The following is a 24,026-nucleotide window of genomic DNA, read 5'->3' as shown; positions in this document are numbered from 1 at the left end:
TTCTATTTGTAACAAGAGTAAACTATATTTATTTATCTTAATCTGAGTTTATTGTATTTTTAGCAGTTACTAGAGGCAGTTTCTAATTGAAGGCTTTGAACCATGCACAGGGATTATCGGTTTTGATGAACATTCATATTCAGCAAAAATTTTTCAATCCCCCTACTATGCACAAGTAGGCTTTTTCCTAAATGACTTCATTAATGTCACTACAAAGCCGATTAGGTTTTATTCTTTACTAGCTTATGCTTACTTCATAGGATATGCCTAGTTCATAGGATAGTTTCTAATATGTACCCACTTTGTAGTTATCACAGAATTCTAACAAAAAATAGATGTCATCTTATTCAATAAATTCTATTTTTGTCAAAGACTTATTTTCCTTTCTTTTCTCTCAAGTGTTTCATTGCAGTGGGGCACAGAAAGAATCGTAAAGGCAGGGAGGATCTTAAGAAAGCCCAGTGCAACAGTCTACTCATTTTTACAACAAAGATTTGCAATACCAAGCAAGACACATGGAACTCTTTGTTAGGCAGTGTTTTTTCACACACCTGTGTTTTTCCTCACAATACCTCACACACCCTTTTCAACAGTCCATTATTATTAAATTCAGGTATCCACGCATTCAGAAAGCCTCGAGAGTGAAGACCTCTTTATCTATCCCTATTCCATACATGGGTTCTCTCCCACCTGGCTCCCTGAGGACAGGACTGTGCTAGTCATCCACTACTTCCAGACTCTCAGTGTGCATGACCTGGATGCAATGGAGATTATGCTACCACAATTTTAGAGCAAAAGCCGCAGGGCTCTGAGGACTTGCCATTTAATTGACTTCGAGATGGAATGCAAGTTCAGAGATTTGGGAAAAGGCCAGACAGAATTGAACTCCATAAATTCTAGAACCTTACAATTTGCAACACCTCTCTACATATTTGCTGGGCAAACTTCTCCAAATAAGAATACATAAAACATATAAATAATCTAATAATTAAACTCAGAAGTCAGGCTGCCTGGTCTGGCTTGCCTTGTTTTCTCCTTAGTTTTTTCACCTCTAAATTATGAATAATAGTACTATTAGGTTGTTGTGGAGATAAAATAAACTAATACATGCCATGGTAACTGGTACACTGTACATGTTTAGTGGATGCTATTATAATTAATAACTTCCTCTTCCTTTCTATCATATCTAAAACATCTATCTGAGTGTTTGTGTTTCCTCAAATTAATATCTTAGAATCCTAACCCCCAAGGTGATGGGATTAGGAAAATACAATGGGAGTGATTAGCCAATTGAGCAGAGCCATCATGAATGGGATTTGTGCCCTTACAAAGAGGCCTGAGACAGACTTCATTTCCCTCTACCATGCAAGGACACAGTAAGCAGATGCTGCCTGTGACACCAGAATCAGACCCTCCCTAGACATTCCCACCTGCTAATGGTCAGCCTTGAGCTTCTCAGCCTCCAGAACTGCGAGAAATAATTTTTTTATTCTTTGTATATCTATGGTCTTTTGTTGCAGCAGCTCAACAGACGTGGGCAGTATCTTTTAAGCTCATAATAGCCCAGCCAGCTAATGCTCACTTGTTTATTTTTACATACCTGGGAAGCAAAGGGATGGTTTTTGCTTCCTGGATCAAAGAAACTGAGCCACAAAGACTTAATCCTTACTCAACAAGTCAATAGAGAAAGTCAGTGAAAAAGAAGGTCACGCAAAAAGGTCTTGTATCAAAAAAGGTTTTCCTATGAAGTCTTTGGAGGCACTGAAATACAAGTTTAATCTACTGAAAGAATATGTCCAAGAGTTTGCACACGGAGTACACATCACCAAGGCCACAATGAACACAGCGGAAGCAGAAGCTAAGCAAGAGTCTTCGGTAGCAAAGGAAAGTTTCAAGTAGTTGGCTATGTTGAAGGGCATATTTAATGAAAAGCCGCCAAGTTTACTACTAGATTTTCAAAGTCACCTGTAGCTTAACTATTTAGTTCTTTTCAGGGAAATGTCTCACACTTCTTCAATGTTGCATGTGTGTATTAGATATCTGAGTTACGATGTTTAGTATATGAAATATTTAAAGAGAGGACACAAGACACTTGGGATCTTAAAATCACAAAAGCTCCATACTCTTAGAATGGCAGCTTCAATTAAAAGGAAAGCTAGTGTGGGGACATTTTAATGAAAGATAGTTTAGAATGTGACACATATCCTCTGTGCTTCAAACTGAATACTTATCCCTCCAGTTATCAAAAAAGAAAAAGAAGAAGAAAAAAAAAATACAAGTGGCCTTTGCTAATCTATACACAGAAGCTTTTTGACTTTTCAAGCTGTTTTTGACTGGGAGCCCAGACATTATTTTTGTGCCTATAATTTTTTACAATCTCATTTTAGCGTAAATGTCTTGAAATCATTCAACTTCTGATTTTCTCCCTGTATGGATGTGATACCAAAGGGAAATCCTATGAATGTATCCTGTGCCTCTTCCAGCTCTATGCCTTGACTCACGCTGTTCCTTTTGCCTCAAAGCCTTTACCTCTCTTTCATCGCCCCTACTACTGAGAGCCTGGCTGTCCTTTCAAGTCCCTTTAAGTCCTTTTAAGACCCTTTCCGCTGTGATTTTTCTCAATTCTCACTATAACCTTCCCTGGATCACCAAAGCTTTCTACCTGAATTTATCCATAGGCACAGACCAGTCATCCCCTAGTACCCACAGGGGACAGTTCCCGGGACACCTCATAGATACCAAAATCTGTGTGTAAATGCTCAAGCCCTTTTATAAAATGATGCAGTATTTGCATCTAACCTACACATATCTCCTCTTATATATCTTAAATCATCTTTAGATTGCTTATAATATCTAATCAAATGGAAATTCTAGGTAAATAGGTGTTATACTATATCATTTAGGGGGTAATGAAAAAAACAAAAAGTCTGTATATATTCAGCACAGATGATATATTTTTGATACATGTTTGGCTGTATTCACAAATGGAGAACTCATGGGTATACAGGGCTAACAGTAACTGTCTGTTTTCTACTAGGGTCATCAGTTAAAAGGAGTACAGTGTGTGGGACAACCTGCTGAGACTTAGCGGTGTAACCTTGGGCAAGGCACTTCACATCTCTGTGCCTCACCTGCCTCATAGGGCTGCTGCATGAATTTAAAGAGCTAATTACATAACATGCTTAGAATAGAAGGATCAGCTAATAATCCACCTTTGCTTTGGCACTTTCGCTATGCTGAAAGCCTCCTGAACTGGTATCATATCACCTCAAGCTCCTGGCCTGGCAGCAAGCACCTCACAGAAACATAACTACTACCTTGAATTTAAATAAAATCCAAATTTTAGTTCTAACCTGGCCTCGAATTAGCTCTGAAACTTTAGTGAATCACTTAATATCTCTGCATATTGTGATATTCTTCTAAATGAGGTTACTTTGATTATTTCTTGTTTATTCAATAATTTCTAAAGGTTCATTTAGTGCTAAAATATCAGCCTGTGAGTCTTAAAGTCAGATAATCAGATGAGCTGGGAAAGCATGTGAACTGGATCACCTGATTTAGATCTTGATTTCCTTGACTTTTTTTTTTTTTTTAACATTTCCATTCTGTAACATTTCTGGTTGATTTTGAGATAGTAAATCCAAAGAAAATGACCATAATGTATTCTGTGTTTTGGCAAGTACCATCTGTCTTTAATCCCACATTTATACCACATATGTTATATACATATATATGGGTTTGCTAAGTAGTGATAACAAAACTACACACCTTAACTACCAAATATAAACAATTAAGCATATAATTAAGATGCTTGCTATTAAAGCATTGTAATCATTTAAAAGTCACAATACTGTATTTCAGAATGTAGTGTTTGGACAGAGTATTTCATTGTTAAGGATTCTTAAAGTGAAACATTTTATAGAGTTTTTGGTTTTAGGAAACTACACTTTTTCATTTCCTAGCCAAATTAATTTTTAAGAGGGGAAGCTCTAATCGCTTACTCATAGGAATTAGCATGCTCATGTTTACAGCAGCACAATTCATAACAGCTAAATCTTGCAAACAGTTTGTATGCCCATCAATAGGTAAATGCATAAAGCAAATGTTTACACACAATGGAGCACAGCTCTGCCACAGAGAAAGATAAACTCAGTCATCTGTAGAAAAATAGATGCACCTTGAGATCATCATGTTAAATGAAAGAAATCAGACACACAAGTTTAAATAAATAAAAGACAGATAACAGAAATAGATTGCTCTTTCTCAAATAGGAGTGAGCTCGAGAAATGAAGGGAGAGGAGAAAGGGGGGAAAGGGGGATGTATAAATATGTATAGGTACACGTGCCAAGTCCTCACGAGGAGCATAAACAGTATGTTCTGTGAATATTACTAATAAAAAAGTCAGTAACAAGTGGATGGCTAAAGTTTGTGAATAGATAACCATCATGAATAGAAATCGTGGAATAATTCGTTTATGTTTTAGAAAAATAAACCAAAATGTTAATCATATTTTAAGTCACAGATCAGGTATACAATTGTAAAAACATTTAATATTGAACCTCTTCAAAAATCATATAGGATAAATATGTGTATTTAACCATGGGAGAAAAAAAAGCTCCCACCATAACTAATTCTCAGGTTTTATTAAGAAAATCAAATGACCAAGCAGGAGCTAGGGAGCAGTTGGTATCATTAATCGGCAGGATGTACTGAAAGATATCTACAAACAAAGTTTTTAATCAAACAGCTGTCATCATAAAATTGCCTTGAAATGGTAATTTTATTAATCCCATCACTTGGCCAGGAAAATGCAGTGGGTTAAATTTGCTAACTAATCTCCAAAGTCAGTATCAAAGCCAAGATTAGAATTCAGAGGTTGTTGGCAGGGAGTCAGATGATCCTGACACTTCTTTCTTTCCATCCAAGTGTCTAGCAATCAGTCCAGGGCAGCAGGGTACACAGGAACACATCGTCAGTCCAAGAGCTCTAAATAGACAGCTTTTAAAAAAGTTTTCCAGGTGGCACCCTGGAGAATGTGATATTCAAAAGAGATTTTTCACTGGGGGAGTTTTTTACATATTCTTTACTCCGTATGTCCCTTTATTCTGTGTTTTGTTCTAATTCAGGCCTTTTTGTAGTCCATCTCCAAGGAATGAATTTTCCTTCTCATTATACAAATGCATATTTCAAATACTCAAAATGCCCTTGAGCTAAAATAAATACTTAGCCAAAAAAAAAAAAAATTAAAAACTTCTTTGAGGCTCACTCAGAAAAAAATCTTCTGATACAAGGGGGCAAGCCTCTGGGGCTCTTTCACAAAGACTCTTCCACCTTGCCTGGGGCGAGTTTCTTCTTTAGAGAGGACAGTGCTAGCTCTAGGTTTGTGAGAGATTCTCAGAGCTGGCTTCTGCTGTTCTCTGAGCCTGAATTTTCAGGACTCAAAATAATAAACAGCATCTTCCCTCTCAGTCCCTCTAAAAAATAACTGGCTCTCTGCATTTTAATATTTTTAAGAAATAAGTACCCCAAAGATGCCAAGGCTAGCGTGGATTCTGCTTCACTGGCAAGTCCATTTTGCAAACATCTCCTCGGACAAGCTGCTGAGCAGCCTTTGGGTTTGTACTAGGAACAGCTTTGACTGCTGTTTGTATTTGCTAGACAAATCAGAATTTTTCTAGGAAGGAACACAAAGGTGAGTCGAGCAAGACAAAATGTTGAACAAGACAATGGGTATTTGCTGAGCTACTGCATATGAACACACACCTGACAGGTAGTGCCAACACATACAACATTAAAGCTGAATAAAAAATCTTTTTCAGAGGCACTCAAAATACGCATATCCTACAGTAAAGCTGAATAGGCAAAGCCTTTGGGTTTATCAATTCTGTAATCCACATACAGGTGTGGAAAGCAGGATCAGGTTTTACAAGTAACAAGTGCTTCACCTGTGAATTCCATCTATTCATTGGCTCTGCCCTTCCTCCTCTCCTTTCTGATGCACAGCTTTCCCTCAGGCAGCTGACTAATGGGAGACCGGTGATGGGCACTGATGGGCATTGATGGGCTTTGAGAATAGCCTGGGTTGAGTTTGGATGAGTCATTTATTGTATGTGTGATCCTTAGCTAATTGCTCAGAGGCCCAGTTCCTACTTGTAAAACTAGGATTATGACTAGTACCTGCCTCGTAAGGCTGCTGTGAGAAAGGAATAGGAAGATAATGTGCCAGCACAAAGGGAAGGACTCAATAAGCCTTCATTTTCCCAGCTCTTTAGCCCATGATTTAATGGCGCTTGAGAATGGACGGCTATGTGTCCCGCTGATGCACAGACAGTGTGATAATCAGTTACACACAATTAACAATCAATGTCATGTATTTATCATGGTGTCTGTTCATTTCTGTTAAAATTAGCTTACTGAGGACAGCAAACTGTTTTGTAATTGCTACTAAGCCTAGAGATGGTAAAGAAATATTAACTGAGATCAAATAATGGCACACAGTGTGCAGCTAAAACACAGTACAATCTTTTGAGCTTTTAGTATGGGGGCAATCTTAACACTTGAAATCATTGTTTCCCCATGAATTGAAACTTTTGCTTTGAGTGTTTTCTTCTACTTTCTATGTCATCATTTTTCTGTTTCTGCCTTTTCACTTTCCCCTTCACCAGTGCAGCAGCCCTAATCACATTTACTATGAATTAGCATTCTTAGGAAGTTACCTTTCTTACTATTTTGTAACAAATATTCATTATATATATATATATATACACACACGTATATTGAAAAAAAAAATATATATATATACATTCCTTACCTCTCTACTCTGAGTCAGAAGTAGCAGTTAACATCCTTTTTTGCTGATAATAAAGAAGATGCTACTAACATTGACATTTATTAAACATTTAGTATGTGCTAGGCACTGTTCTGAATGCTTTATCTGTATTAACGCAGCTTTATTTGTCCTCTTAGCACTTATATCTGCCATATTATACAGTTACTTGTTTACCACCTATCTCCTCACTAGAATACAAAGGCCTTGAGAGGAAATACATGGTGTTTTTATTCAGTTATATCTATAGTACATCTAACAGTGCCTGGCTCAAGAGACATTCAAAAGATACATGTTGAATGAAACAACTGGTCTTCACAACATTTAGTCTTTACTCTAAATTGTTATGGTCCCCACTTTATACACGAAAACCTGAGATAAAGGGTTACACAGCCAGAAAGTAACAGGGCTATGATTAAAGCACTCACCCTTCCACGGCTGCTAATTTCATGTGTCTACTTAACCAGGCCACAGAGTGTCCCATTATTTGGTGGAACACTGCTCTGTGTCTGCCTGTGAAGGTGACTCTGGGTGATACTAATAAGTGAGTCAGGATACTGAGTAAATCAAACTGCTCTCCCTAAGGTATCTGGACCCTGTTCAATCCATTCATGGTCTACATGAAACATGAATGCTGGTTAAGAGAGAATTGACTCTGTATGATGACCTTGTGGCTTAAATATGAAGTGTTTCCTAAAGATTGAAGTCTTGATTCTTACTGCCACAATATTCAGAAGTGGGCCCTAAAAAGGTGATTGGATCATGAAGGCTTTAACTGTCGCAATGGATTAACCCATTGGATTTTACAATTTGCAGCATTACTGGGAGGTGATGGAAACATTACTGGGAGGTGAGTCCTAGGTGAAGGGAGTGGGTCATGGGGATATGACCCAAGGATTCTTATCTTGTCCCTATCCCTTTCCTCTCTTGGTTTATTCTCCCTGCCTGTTGAGTGCCATAAGGTGAACAGCGGTGACCTACTACACTGTTTTGCCATGATGAACTGCTTCACCACAGGCTCAGTAACAATGGAGCCACCTGATCATGGACTGAAACCTCTGAAATTATGACCCAAAATAAATTTTTCCTATTTTAGGTTGATAATATAAGGTATTTTGTCACAATAATGCAACTCTAGCAAACACAGCTGGTCTTTGAAGGGGGGCACTCAAAGTCTGCTGATTTTAGACCTGGAGTTGGTGTGCAACTTTACATCACTGGCTCACCAAGTTCCAAAGTTTTGGTACTCAAGACTAGATTTACACCATTGGCTTATCTGAGATTCAGGTTCCCAACCGACCAAAGAATTTTGGACTTTTCAACCTTCATAACAATTGAGAGCAAACTCCTTATAATAAATTACCTTGTGTGTACACACACACACACACACACACACACACACACACACACACACACAGTTCTGTTGCCATGGTGAACCCAGACAAATACAGAGGCTAAATAATTTTTCAGGGCCATACAACTAGCAATTGCTGAAACTGAGATTCAAACACAGGTTTGCTGACTGCCAGTCTAGTCACTTTTGTTTCATTACAGCATTACACATTCCCTGGTTTCTTAACCCTATGCTCAAACTTGCTAATTCTACCCTTTAGCTCTCTTTCAAATGTTCAACTCAAAAGGAAGTGAATGAGCATATTAGACTCAGCAAGGGAGTCTGTGGATCTTGGTTTACTCTTTCACTTTCTAGCCCAACAAACCCATCTGTTAGATATTTAAATTAACATTTCTAAGAAGTACAGGTTGCCATCGTGCCACATGCTCAAATTTTCACTTACATTTTTGTTAAAACAACATTAATGCCCTTGATTGTAAAAAATATGAGTGATCAGGTGATACGATTCTTAATTTCTCTGTATTGCAGGAGTGGCGTTAACATTTCCTAAATGAGGGAGGGAGGCAAGATGACAGTAAAGGGCATAGGCAACTGGACCCAGGACTAGCCCGAGATCTCCCTTTTCTGTGAGCTGTGCGGCCGTGGGTAAGTCCCTCTCGACCCTTAGTTTCCTTGGCTGTTGGAGGAGGATAATGACAGCGATGACACCTCATGATGATACTGTATTAGTTGAGACAATGTAAATTGTGTACTGAGCACAGTACTAGCACAAATATTGTAAACATCCAATAAACATTAGCTCCTCCAGCAGCCACGGCTGGTTATGTATAAATAACTCTTCTTTCAAATTAATGGAATCTACATTTTTAAAAATGCTTAGCAATGATCTTGCTAACTAAAAGATTCATTCCCAGACTTCTTTGGGACTTTCTGAGATCCTGTTATAAGTGTGAATCAATGGACTGTATTTCAAAGTGTAATGAAAGATTTACATCCAGTTTCCTTTTAAGGCAAGGAGCCTGCCCTTCCTTTTCTCCATTCTGTTTGTAGGAATGTGGAGGTAATTGCTGAACTTCACAAAACTACCTGGAACTGTGAAGACAAATGGTGCAACTTGGGGTTTTCTGAACAGTGGATAGACAGGAGCCTGATTCTTGAAGGGCTCTGTGTAATCTAAGTACCAGCAGTAGGGTGACATAGTTTGGACTTCTCTTATGTGTAAGAAAATATAAACTTACAACTTATTCATGCCACTATTTTGAGTACCTCCATAATTCATGGTCAAACAAATCTTAACTGCAGGCTGTCCCTCATTGTGTTCTCCATATCTAAATGGAGGTTTGAAACTGTTTTGAGACCTTTTCGGGTTTTTTTGCAAATAAAATCAAAATAGGGCAAAAACACAGAAGAGGACTTACATATCTTTAAAGCCTTTCCTCTCCTCTTTGGAAGCCCACTCATCATCCTCCCCTGCTTTAAGACCAAGGCTTCAGGCTGTCTCAATTTTATATTCTCTTCCCTATCCATAGCACCTATCTGGCATGTTATCATATGACAGCTATCACATCATGGACTGATCAGATTCAGTTCACTCTAACAATAAATAATCATAAAGCATTTCTTTCTTTTCATCTTCGTGGGCATTTATGTCTTATTGGAACAAAGCCTTCTGATGGAATGTTAGGAATATCAACAATCGCTGTGTAGACTACAGTTAGGATGTCCTATTTTGGAAGTCCACTAATCAGAATCTCACTTATTGCTAAGGTTGACTGCAACTTAACCAAATATCCCACTGGTATAAAGAAGTTAATATACTTCTGAAATGTTCACCTTCAACTACCAAGGAATTTCAAAGATTAAGAATGAACGAATCTGAGAAGGCAATTAAGCAGCATTCTCAGTTACCTAATTTATGTCTGCTATTTTAGCATTCATTACTCTATTATCAGACTATTGCACACTCTATTGCACAAAATTCTATGCACAATGCAACCAGATTATTCATTTATAGCCAAAATACCAGTCAATGTTTGCATAAGGAAAATAAACCATTTCCTAAACCAGTGGAGGTGAACCTATGGCATGTGTGCTGCAGTGGGCTGGCTGCTTGTATCACCGAAAGCTCTAAATAGTTTGCCAGCACTGTCCTAAACTATACTTCCTCAACTCCTGGTCCACTGTTTAAACACATCTCATCTTTACTGTTTCCTACTGTAAACTGGACAGTCTGGTTTGCTCTTGGTGCTGGGGATTAAGCCCTTGATCTTGCACGTGCCATCACCTAGCTCTGCCACTGAACTACATACCCAGCTATCAACTGCATAGGATGCATTGATTTCATCTGAAGAAGACAGAATTTGTGTATGTGAGCATGAAGTATAAGGAGAACAAATGCCATCTCCTATTGGAACAAAAGAATATATTTACATTCATGAGAGAGAGGGGCAGGGGTAGAAAGGGGGATCAGAAGTCTTTTCCCTATGAACTATGACCTCTGAATTTGAGCACGCTTTCTGGTTAAAGTAAAAAATTTTCCCAGAAGCTCAAAGCAATCTACAGATGACATAATTAAAATCTCATCACCTGTCTCCTCTAAGCTTTAATTCCTCTACTGATTTTAAGAGGTTAAAGACTGACAAGCTCACTCAAACTCTGGTAACCATTTCCAGATTCCAGCACCTGTAGGCTTTCAGACTGATGTTGATGAGAATTTTGACAATGTGACTTGATCCAACTATACAGAATCTGCTAAACGTCTAAGTACAGTTAATAGAATGTATCTAGGAGAATGTAACTATACATAGCCTTCACCAAGATACAGATCGAATGCCATTCTCCTGACTTCTCTTGTATCTGAAGATCAAGTTTACCTTGGCTACTGCTATTCTTAGAGCACACCTACTTTCAGGCCATCACCAGCAGGTTTCTGTCCATGATGCTCTAACAACCAGCAGGCTTGTTTGTTTAAAGCATTTACGATGAGTTTTTATTTTAGATAAAACAATGCCCAAGCAAAGTGAACCAGAAAAGAAAGTACCAAGACATTTTTGTTTTAAATAAAACAAATAATAAAAGAGGACACAGAATTTCGGCTATTCTTCTTCTTTAAAAGTCTCAAGAGGCACAACACTCAATTAACTTTTAAATTACAGGGCTTCTACAAATGGTTGATGTCTTGGGTTATCAGAAATTAACAAATCATATGAAGCATATGCAAGTAATTTGCCCTTGTAATCTAAAACTCAGTTAGGTATTTGGTACATATGTATGCCTAATAATGTGGCTTTTGGAGATTGCATGTAAAATGAAAAATTTCTGGAGGAGAAATGAACACATAAATTGTTAGTTTGATGCATAAATACAGTTCTAGTAAGTTTGTAACATGCAGATGTATCATACATACAAAAAAATAAAAAGCTCATTTTATAGAGATGTCACTATTATGTATAATTTTAATTTATAGATTCCTTTAACAAGTGTCCACGGGGCATTAAAAATGGAATTCACCAAATCATATTGCACATGCATCGGTTTTTAAAGAACAAATGGAAATTATAAATCATCTATCATATTTTAATAAGTTCTGGGTTTAATTTTTCTGTAAATAAAAATTCAAATAACCTTGCACAATGGAAATATTAGTACAAATTAGTAATATTCATTTCTCAGTACATTATTTTATTCTTTTCTGAAACGAAAACTACTTAAAAACTTCAAAAAGAAATTTTTATTTCAAAATATGGTCAGCAGGTATAAAAAATTACATGACATATTACTAATTCCAACTTGTAACTTCACCGGCATTGGCTCTTTTTAAACAAAGGCATCTAGAAGTATTTAATTTCTTTCTTTCTTATTTATTTATTAAAGAGATCCAAAGAAAACACAACAGTAAAAATGAAACAGCAAAAAAAATGATAGAATTTCAAAGCAAGATGATAGACAATGGTCATTATGCTGCATATTATTATCTTCAAAATAGCTGCTCTAAGTACAAGATACAGGCATGTAAAACAGATCAAACAATATAAACACTCACATGTTCTTTCCATGAACTAGCAGGAATAGCAGTGTAACTATCTTAGCTGTCTTGTATGTGTGTGTACACATCTAGCTCCACCTCCTTTCTTCTTTTCTCTTTTCCCCATCCCAGTTGTTCTTTCCCTCTAAGCACTCTCTTCCCCTTTCACAATATCTATTGTAGGGTTAAGATCTTTTTTACTCTTTAAGTTTTTTACACTAGGAAGACAATATGGTGTTTACACGTGCGAGTCTCATTTATTCACTTGTGAGCATGTTTTCTAGTGGCGCCCATTTACCTGTAAAAGCCTTGAATTTTTCTTTATAGCTGAGTAGTACTCTACTGTATAAAAAATACTACATCTATTTTATACTTATAACCAATACCCTAGATAAAATATAAGTTACAAAAAGAAAACTATTGTAAGGAAAAAAAAGTAGACCACAAAAATGTAACTTTAATATAATACGGAGCTAAAATGTTCCCCCACAAAGAAATTAAAATACACATAATGAAGCAACTCTAAATTCCTTGAGTCCCAGAGTGGCAACAGTTCAAAACAGAGTATTTTGGTACTGAACATACATAAAGATCCCATATGACTAGTTAAAAACATGTTTGTGATATCTGTACAATAGTTTCTTAAACTATGCTTATATCCATCCCCACACATACTTCAACAAGGTCTCTCAAAATGAGAGAGTAGCAAGAAAATATAGGATTATGCATTCATCTAATTGATTCTATTATTTCAAATAGATAAACTGTTTATGTCATCTATTGATGCTCTGGTTTGGAGCAAGTTCTAAATTGAGAGGTATTAATATTTGGTTCTTTTTTTTTTTAATTTTAAAGAGAAAAAAACCACAATGATACAGAATTCCAAAACAAAATCATTGGAAATTAACAATGGTTAATATATTGCATATTGTTATCTCCAAAGTAGTTGCTCAGATTATAAGACACAGGCATGCATAATTGATCAAATGATATAAGTAAAAACCATTTTTTTCAATGTCTGGTGCTTAAATGTCACCCAAAAGTTCATGTATGGAAAGTCTGGTGCCCCGTGTGAGATGTTCAGAAGAGGGGCATTTGAGAGAGGACTGGATTATGAGAGTACTAGCCTCGTGATTGGTTTAATTTATTTACAGATTCTGAGTATCATTAAGTGTGAGGAGAGGAGCTTTGTACATGATCCAGCTCTCTTTGTCCTGTTTCCTGACTACCTTGAAGGGTGCAGTTCAGGGGCTTATTGCTCCTGGCCATGATGTTCTGCCTCACCCCCAGCCCAGAGCCATGAGGTCAGCTGAACTGAAACCTCTGCAGGCACAGCCCCAACAGATTTCTGCTCCTTCAAGTTGATTTTCTCAGGTGTTGTGTCACAGTGAAGGACAGCTAAGATGAGCGGCATTTCCACAAATGTGAAATGGGAACCAAAAATTCATGCAAGAGAAGAAAGATTACATGCTTACCGTGTAAAGCTCATTAAGAACCTTCATTAAATCCTCATGAAGTTGGAATGCAATTTCTTTGCTCTGTAATTAAGAAGAAATTAAGAATATTTAAAAACAGAACAGAAACTTTTTTCTAAATTATGTTTCCAAAACCTGCTGACTAGAAATGGAGGGGTATGTACAGCATAATAAAAAGGTGTGAAGAAACAAACATCTTTGCATGCGTAACCCTATCTAGTACTAGGCGATCTGCACCAACGGTTCCCACAGACTGGGGTCGCCTCCATAACCAGTACCAGACTTTATTAGAAAGACAGAAAGTAAGCAAGGCAAAGCCTTGTGTTTCCTTAGAAGTCGATCTACAGGACTAAAGTCATTAAACATGAACTCAAGGGTCTGGTCTCCTTCACAAGGAAATTTTTCCCTGTGACTCCCAAAATGCTAACCTAAAATCTAGAGGAGAAATGAACTCTCCCTATCCAACAACTTGACTGACTATGGTCTTAAGAAAACTCTTTCAAAGAAGTAAGACAGTAAATTCATTTATGATTTACATATTTCTATCTCTGCATCTTTCACTTATCAAAAAACATTTTCATAACCAAATGAGAATAACAAGTTATTACATTGTGTACTGTTATCATCAAAGTAACTGATCAGTACAAGATATAAACCCAAAAGATTCCTAGAAAAAGGGGAACAAATATATAATATGAACTATAAACTTTTAGTATAAATGAAACAAAGCATATATAATGATATGTTTTTAAAAACAAAAGAATCTATAATTTGTGACTTGTTTCATGTAACATTATGCTCTCAAGTTGCACCCACTTACTTGCCTACAAATCTCTGTAGTTAATCTTTATGGTAGTATAGTACTTCATTGTATGTAAATCTCATATTTTCCTTATTCACTCATCTATTATTACCTATTATCTATTATTATAAATTGTGCTGCTATAAACATGGGTATGTGTGTATCCCTGTAACATGATTTTAGTGCTTTTGGGAAGATACCTGGAAGGGGGATAGCTGGGTCAAATGGAAATGCTAGTTTTTAGTTTTCTGATGAATATTCATAGTGACTTTCATAGTGGTTGTACTAGCTTATAATGTAGAAGAGTTCCTTTGTGCCCACATACTCACCCGCATTTGTTATTTTTAGATTTTTGACGGTAGCCATTGTTTCTGAAGTAAGATGGTATCCCAGTGCAGTTTTAATTTGCATTTCTCTAATGGCCAGCAATACTGGGCATTTTTCATTTATTTATTGCCCATTTGTGCCTTTTCTTCTGAGAAGTGTTTATTTATTAGGTCTTTTACTTGGAGGTGGTCTAATTTTTTTTTTTTAGTTCTTTATATATTCTTGATGTTAGTCCTCTGTCCAAGGAATAGCAGGCAAATCTGTCCAAGGATTAGCAGGCAAAAATTTTGTCTCATTCTGTAGATTGTTTCTTCATTCTATTGGTTGTATCCTGTGCTGTGCAGAAGATTTAAATCTAACATGACCCCATTAGTTGATTCTTGGTATTATTTCTTGTTACCGAGATTCTGTTTCAGAAAGGACCTGCCTACACCTATGTCTTCTAGAGTTGTATCTATTTTATCTTCCATCAGATTAAGTGTTTCTGTTTTAATATTAGTTCACTGGTCCATTTTGACTTTAGCTTAGTACATGATGAGATACATGGGTCTAGACTTCATCTTCTGTATATGGATGTCCAGTTTTCCCACTACCATTTATTAAAGAGGCTGTCTTTCCTTCAGTGTATGCTTTTGGGTCCCTTGTCATGGACCCAATAGCTGTATGTGCCTGGGTTGTTTCTGCTTCTTTTCATCTGTTCCACTGATTCACATTCCCTCTTTGTGCCAGTATCACACTGCTTTAATCACTTTAACTTTATAGTATAACTTCATGTCTGGGATTATAATGTCAACTGCTTTGCAATTATTTAAACATTTTATTTTAAAGAGAATAAAACCAAACAAAATAAAGCAGAATAAACCAATCAAAACAAAACAGTGAAAGTGATACAGGGCTTCAAAACAGGATAATAGGAAATCAACAATGGCTACCTTTAATGCCTCTTGTTATCTTCAAAATTTTTGCTCATACCATCAGACATAATAAAATCAAGCAAAACAGAACAGAATAGGGGCTGGGGATTTAGCTTAGCGGCATAAGCGCCTGCCTTGCAAGCAGGCAGTCGTGAGTTCGATCCCTGGTACCAGTAAAAAGGAAAAAAGACCAAAAAAAAAGAACAGAATAAAACAATCAAAATAAAACGTCGAATAAGACAAAACAATAACATGGAACAAACAAACAGTGGGAACAATACCGGATTTCAAAAATAAGGCAAAAGGAAATCCCCCATATTTTCTATATACTGTATTATTCTCTTAATAAATGCTCAGACTACTGGTTTTAGGCCTGCAAAGTTATCAAACAAAACAAGCATTCAATTATTTATGTCCCTCAGTTGCTAACAACTCAGCCTGTGTTCCTCTGAATCAGCTGGTTGCTTAAGCGGGTAGAAGAGTGTTCTTGTTTCCCAGTCCGTGTGCTAGCTGGCTATTTGGTTTTGCTCTTCCAGAACTCTTTTGATTCCATTTAAATTTTAGGATTGTTGTGAGAAATGACAGTTTTGATTGGGATTGAATTAAATTTGATTACTAGTTTTGGAAATATAATCAGGAGCAGGGGACATTTTTCCATTTTGATTTTTCAGTCTATGTGATTTTTTTGTAGAGATCTTTCACTTACGTAGTTAGATTATCAACTAGATGTTTAATTTCTTGATACTATTGTGAATTAGGTATTGTTTTCCTAATGGATCTTTCAGTGAGTTCATTATTAGTATATAAGAATGCTATTGATTTTTGTGTGCTTACTTCATGTTCTGATAAACTGCTGAATTTGATTATTAAATTCTAAGGGTGTTTTGGTAAAATATTTTGGGTCTGATAAGTAAAAGATCAAGTCATCTGCAAGTAATGATACTTTTTATCCTTTCCAAAATATGTCCTTTTTATTTCGTTGTCTTATTAGATTTTTTTGGCTAATGTTTTGAGAACTTGTTGAACAGGGGTGATAAAGGATATCTTTGTGTTCTGGATTTTAGAGGGGAAGCTTTTAGCTTTTCCTCATATAATATGATATTGGCAATAGGTTGGTCATAAATTGCTTTTGCCAAGTTGCAATACAGACCTTCTATGCCTATTTCTTTCAGGGTTTCTCTCATGATAGATGCTACATTTTATTGATTTATTATTTACTGCAGCTATGGAAATGATCATGTGATTTTTGTTCTTTTTTTCTGTTTATGAGGTTATCTTAGTTACTTTTTCATTGCTAGGGCAATATACCTTAAACCAACAAGTTAACAGAGGAAAAGTTTATGCCAGCTCACAGTATATAGACATTTTAGTTCATAGTCAGCTGGTTCCCAGGCATGGTGGCCTAGCAGAGAGGAATAGCTCAGGAGGAACACTCCACGGCAGACACAGCAGGATGTGGTAGTGGTGGCAACAGCAGTCAGCCTGCCTTTCCCTTTTTATTCTAAAAGCTACAAGATTTTTGGGTGTTGCCATCCACAAAGTGTGGGGGTTTCCATCTTCGGTAAATCCATTCAACCAGACCTGCAACTATGCTAATTCCAATCAGTGGAAAAATTTAATACCATATAACCTTAATTCCAGTATCATATGTCATAGATCCAGCCAGCTCTGGAAAGATCTATCTATGAGTGCATGAGGCTTTGAGGGAACATGTAGATACAAGCCCTAACAGTGGCGAATTTTATTCTTTGATTTGTATGTGTTGAATCATCCTTGCATCTCTGAGATGAAACCTAATTGGTCATGGTGTAGAATCCTTCTGATGATTTGTCATATTCTGTTTGCCAATATCTTGTTAAGCATTTTTGCATCGATGTTCATGACAGAAATTGGTCTATGATTCTTTTTTTGTGGTTGGATTCTTGTCTAGTTTCGGGATCAAGACAATGTTAGCTTTTGAGAATGAGTTTGGAAGAACTCTATTCTTCTCAATCTCATTAAACAGCTTGAGGAATATTGGTATTACATCTTTGCTTAAGTTAAGAATTTGGCTGTGAATCCATTAGGTTCTGGGCTTTTATTGGTAGGCATTTTTTACTACTGCTTCAATTTCACTGCCCATTCTTGGATTGTTCAACATTTTTAAGTCTTCTTGGTTCAGTTTTGGCAATTTGTATATACCTAGGAATCTCTCCATGTCTTCTGAGTTCTCCAGTTGAATGGCATTAGTGTTTATCAAGAAGCTACTAATAATTTTCAGTGGTCTCCATTTTGAGTCCTCATTTTCTTTTCTGTTTTTTTTCTTCTTTTGAGACAGGGTCTCGCTATAGAGTCAGGGCTGGTTTTGAACTCACTATGTAGCGCAAGCTTGCCTCGAACTTGTGGTGATCCTCCTGTCTCAGCCTCCTGATTGCTGGGATTAAGGGTTCACAACCACACCTGGTCACAATTTTCATTTCTAATTGCATAAAAATTGGTGTTTTTTTCTTTCCTTTGGGGGGGGAGCAATAAGACTGGCTAAGAGTTTGTCTATTTTCTTGAAAAACTAACTTTTTGGTTCATTGAGTCTTTGTATTTTGTTAGTCTCCATTTCATTAATTTATACTCTGATCTTTTTAATTTCTTTCATTGTAAAAGTTTTAGTTTGGGTTGTTCTTGTTTTTCAGGACCTTAAAATGCATTATTAGGTTATTTATTTCAGCTCATGCTATTTTTGTGGTATGACTTTTACCTCTATAAAATTCTCTCATAAGATTACTTTCACAGTGTCCCCTAAGTTCTCGTATGCTGTACTGGTATTACCTTTTTATTCTAGGAACTGTCTTCTTTCTTAATCTCCACTGTGACCTACTGATTATTTAAGAGTATGCTGCTTAATTTCCATATGTTTGCATAGTTTCTATGATTTCTTTTGCTTTTGAATTCTAGTTTCATTCCACTGTGATGCATGGTAAAATTTGTCTCTTTTGCATTTGCCTAGGCTTGTTTTATTCACTCATATGTGGTCTATTTTGGAGAAAGAGTCATGTGCAGCTGAAAAGAATGTAAATTCTGTTTTCGGGTGGAACACTCTGTCTACATCTATTAAGTCCATTTGTTTGAAGGTTTGGCTCAACTCTGGTATTGCTTTTCTGATTTTTTTGCTTTCTTTTACATTAATTAAAAAAGAAGTTGACTTCTCCTCCCTTATGAGTATAAAATAGTATTTAAAATATTCTTTCCTAGACATATTCTGAGAATATCTGAATATTATTTTCAGCATAATATGTAAGTTATTTTAAAGGAAACGCTATCTAAACATTGCTTTTTTCCATCTTTTGAGTTCATTATGTAGTCAGGTACAAAGAAACAGAAAAAACTGTGGCTTCATCTACAGTGTGATGAATGGAATCATTTCGGTGCTCACGCTGGACAGTCAGTGCTGAGGGAAAGGGGCATATCTTTAACTTTACATGCTTTACCTTGCAAGTGGGCAACTAGGGCACAAATTTAAGGAGGCACTTAGTTTCACTTACCCTTGGTGAACCTAAACCTCATAAGAAACTTCAAACATTCATTGAATTAATTCAAAAACAAGCTGAGATATTGTGTGCACGCCAGAGCTGCAGTCGTCACATTTGCTAGAGTCTGCTGGCCACTGCTGAAAGGGCAAAGGAAAAGCCACAGTCCACCTTTTAAGAAAAAGTGGGCAATCAGATGAAACTGAGGCCACGTACAAACACAAGGTCACTGGGCAAAGACCTAATGAAATTAGTCAAAGATTTGTATATAATAAAATACTTTACGAGGACAATATCAGAGTAGTAGCTGAACTTTAAAAATCAAATTCATTACCAGCATTTGTAAGTGGGTTTTTTTTTTTTTCCTTTTTGAATATTGAAGACAGTGCTGTTGTTCACCCAAGCTGTGACAGCTTCTAAAATCCCTAAATTAAAGTTCGGTATTTGAGGTCTTGGTATGTCCCTGATATATGAGCACGTTGGCTAAGAATCACTCCCAAGGGAAAAGAAAGTCACAAGTGGGTAAATGAAGCCAACTGAAAATCATTTTATTTTCCCCAAGTCTTGGTTATTCTGAATGTATACATTACACTACAATCTCCTATGACTTCAGCTTGGTGTTATTTTAGTATCAGATTTCATTCAAGGATCCAGACCATCAATTTAGAACTCTCTAATGGGATCAAAGGCCACCAAGTACCTCAGCTCAGCTACCCACATTTCAGGTAGCAGGTCCAAAAAGAAAGCATTTTTTGGCTAAGATTTTAAAATAATAAAAACAGCAACAAAAATCCCTTAGGTTCAATAAACCTTCAACCGTGAATATCTAGGGTCAGATTAAAAACCTAGGTTCTCTGGGCCAAATATCATACAAGTAAGACAATTCTTTGTTTGTTCCATATTTTACAAGACTTCAATTAATGAAGTAGAGGAAATCTGGCATAATAGGCTGTTTTATGCCAAGCATATATTTTTATTTTTCTTTAATTTTTCTCCAGAGGCCCTGAAACATTTAAAGTTTGTCTGGGAAACACTATATTATAATGCTTAAAAGTAAGGACTCTGGAGACAGATAGCCTAGTCTGAAGTCTCAAAGACTTTGGAATTCCTTATCTTTCAGTTCCCTGATCTGTAAAATGAATAGTCATTGAGCTAATCTGATAGGGTTGCTGTAAGCAGCAACGAAACTAAATATACACAACAGTTAAGATGGAATCTAACACACACTAAATACTCTATAAATGCGATAGCTATTTAATCCTTTCTTAGACAACTCTCTTAAGTGGAAGGGCCACCTCCTATTTTCTTTTTTGGGGAGGGGTCACTTCTGGTACTTATTCCATTGACTTCCATGTAGGAGGTACTTGGTAGATACTGCTTGATTTGACACCCTTCCCCACGCGTTGGGCCTTTAGGTACAGGTATCCCCTGACTTTGAAGGCCCATATATTGTGTGTTAATCCTTGGGTTTTTCTTACGTCCCTGTGTTCTCAGTGTATACTAACCTTTCTATATACTAACCTTGTATACACTAACCTTTCTATGCTCCATTTATTTGGGTTCCTTCTATGAATGACAGTGAATGAATGAAACATCATTAGGAAATGGATAATTCCTCAAGCCAACATAATAAAATATAAATAACTCATGAAAGAGGTGCTTAAGAAACTTGGCTCTAGGGAGGATTTTAGATTTTGTTAAGTTGGTGTTGAGTTTCTTTCCTTATTCTCATGACAGAGCACCAAAGTTTCTGTCTATAGAAACTTTGAGTCATAGTCCACACACACTGTGATCTAGCAAGTAACCTAGAAATCAACCAGGTTTTCTTCCCATTACATTACTTTAGCCTGAAAAGATTATCAAGGAACTGGACTGTACTCCAAATTTAACTAGTGTCTGAAACACAAATTCAAACAATGCTATTCACAGATACTTGGGCTGGACACAATATTAAGTGCTAGTCTGAATGATGGGGTCACTGCTCCTGTCCTCACAGCATGAAAACAATAAAAGAAACATATTATGTTACTCCCAGCACCAATTTAAATGTTGTCAGGTTGTTTCTATACAACAAGAAACAATAATTTCTTTTAAATAATACTCTGAACCTTGAGAAGCAATTTTAAAACCAAAAAAAGTAGTAACTACAACACAATTAGTAGAGTTAGCGTACTAAAGAATTGAAATCTTCTAATTAGAAAATATCCAGGTTGTTAAAAGTTATCAAAATTCAACAGCATGTAGATGCCTCTAGATTCTATTTCATTAAAAATTTCAAGGGCTGAGGACAGAGCTCTGTGGCACAAGTGCCTGCCTGTTAGTGTAAGACCTTGAGTTTGATTCCCAGTACAAAAAAAAAAAAATTCAAAACAGTGACAGGAGATCTGTCACCCTTGAATAAAACTGCTACTTATGAAAATTGACACTGACTCAAGGAAAGTAAAGAATGCTCCTTTTGTGTAAAAATTATAAAATATGTTTGAAACCAACTATTTTCTACATTGTTTCAGATTAGCTAGCTAAAATTACTTTTATAAGGAAAAAAAGAAAAAGTCTTCTAATTACATTAGGGAAAAGAGCTAAAAAGATGTTTTTTTGTTTTTTTTTTTTTTTTTTTTTTTGGTACAGGGGATTGAACTCACGACCTTACGCTTGCCAAGCAGGTGCTTACCCCACTGAGCTAAATCCCTGGCCCCAATGTTTTTGTTTTTCTTGTCCCAACAAAGGTTGAAACAATGGTAACACTTCTAATATGCTTTATTAGGATTCTGGAAAACTGGTGCATGGAAAAGAAAAATGGTTAGAATTTTGATTTAACATTTATTGAATGTCTCTGGTATATAAACCCAGAGTTAAATTCTAATGATTTCCAATTATTTACTATTTATTGCCACTTTGATCTTTCAGATCTGAAATATAAGTTTCATATTAACAGTTCTGAAGATTCTATCTTTTTATTTATGAAAATGAATTAAGTATTGAAGAATATTAGAAAATTGACAAAGAGACAAAAAGACCATGATTATGATTTGGTACATTTCTTTCAAGTTTGTTTATTAGATATAGGTCTGAATTGTAATTATCCTGTGATAGTCAAGTATATTTCTATTTTTCTAATTTTTTCATATATTTATATAATTTTCAGAACCACTACAATTTCTTGGTACACAACCGAGTCACAATAACTACCTAGTGAATGTAATCAACTATTGTTTTTTTTGTTTTTTTTTTTTTTTTGTCTTTTTCATTTTTATCGGTACCGGGGATCGAACTCACGACCGCCTGCTTGCAAGGCAGGTGCTTATGCCGCTGAGCTAAACCCCCAGCCCCGAATGTAATCAACTATTGTTATGATTGATTCACTGTGTCAACTTGAGAGGTTTAGAAGCTTAACTAACTTCACAGTTCTATATCCCAGGGTATAGAGGACATGCCCTAGGGCACCTGTTTATGCTCTATAATGTTGTAATGGATGACTCATTTTGTTGAGAAATTCCCAAGTTTAACTAAGTGGACTAGGGTTACAGCTCAGTGGTTCAAGGCCTGCCTGGCAAGCACGAGGTCTTGAGTTTGATTCTCAGTACAGAAGAAGGAGGAGGAGGAGAAGGAGGAGGAGGAGGAGGAAGAGGAAGAGGAGGAGGAGGTGGTGGAAGAGGAGGAGGAGGAGGAGGAGGAAGAGAAGGAGAAGTTGTTTAGATGGGTAACCTGCTTAGAATATAAAAGAGGAAAAGGGCTTGCCCGCCCCCTTTTTGGTCTTACTGCTTTTGGGACTTCTACAGCCATGAACTGTGGCCCCTCACCATGCAAGTCTTCCTTGGAGCCAGGTGATTACAGACTGAAATCTCCAAAATTGTGAGCTAAATAAACCTTTCCTTCGTTAAGCTTTGGAAGGTGTTTTGTACAAGCAATGAGAAAAGTAACCAAGACAATGACTCTTACATTATGGTTCCAATTTTAGAAGTAAATTTATATCAGTATTACAAGAAAAAACAAAGACTTGAGAATATTATGTTAAATTTCTAATACAAAAATAAAATAAGGGGCTGGGGATATAACCCAGTGGCATAAGGAGAGCACAAGGTCCTAAATTCAATTCCCAGCACACACACACACACACACACACACATAAAGTAAGGAGGGTTATCAGTGATGATACTATTTAAAATAGGTTCTTCCAAATTCTTATTTTCTGCGTTACTCTCCTCCTAAAATCCTAAAAATATTCAAAGTGGTTTATTATAATTTGAAAGTTTAGAATCAACCAATAGGGTAATGAATTCTAAGAATCTCTTTACAAATATAATCTACTAACTACAAATCACTGAAAAAGTAACTCCAACAACAATAACAATAAAGCCAAAGTTTTATCTAGTTGCAGACAGTGTAAATATACAGTTCTGTGTAGATCTGTTCTCCAACAGAGTCTAATGTGCAGGATGGCTGCAGAGAACTGGATCACTCAGTGAATACAGAAGGCCAATACCAAGAAATGAAACAGTATTTTCAAGGTCGCTCAGGTGGGTTCTTGGTGCACACATTGCACTTGCCATCTGTTCAAACATATTTCTTAGCATTTTGTCCTTTGCCAAAGCTTATGCAATCTTTGGGGGTTGGTTAAACCACTCCTTGTCATTGTATAGGGTGCAGCTGCAGTGCTCATCAAGCATCATGCTTGAATGAGTAACTGTTGCATAGGCAGCAAGCACCATGAATTCTTCATTTCCATTAGCTGAGTGAGGTCAACCATTTTTCCACTTTGGTCTAGCACGGTGAATCCCAGGAGGAAGCAGAGAGTACATCTGT

At 36.5% G+C, this 24,026-nt stretch overlaps 1 protein-coding gene across 2 annotated transcripts in view; it reads right to left on the bottom strand.

The window, feature by feature from the left end:
* Positions 1–24,026, bottom strand: part of Srgap1 (SLIT-ROBO Rho GTPase activating protein 1) — a 288,940-nt gene that overhangs the window by 112,214 nt on the left and 152,700 nt on the right. For both annotated transcript variants that reach the window (XM_003476114.5, XM_003476115.5), the window contains exon 4: positions 13,681–13,743. In XM_003476114.5, the coding sequence (XP_003476162.1) occupies positions 13,681–13,743 (63 nt within the window). The remainder of the gene's footprint in view (positions 1–13,680; positions 13,744–24,026) is intronic.

Source organism: Cavia porcellus, unplaced genomic scaffold, assembly GCF_034190915.1.
Source record: "Cavia porcellus strain 051 isolate PalLab524CR breed Dunkin Hartley unplaced genomic scaffold, mCavPor4.1 scaffold_8, whole genome shotgun sequence".
In the NCBI taxonomy this organism is placed as follows: Eukaryota; Metazoa; Chordata; class Mammalia; order Rodentia; family Caviidae; genus Cavia; species Cavia porcellus.
Note: the sequence above shows the minus strand (reverse complement) of the source record. Positions and strands in the feature narration are given on the sequence as shown.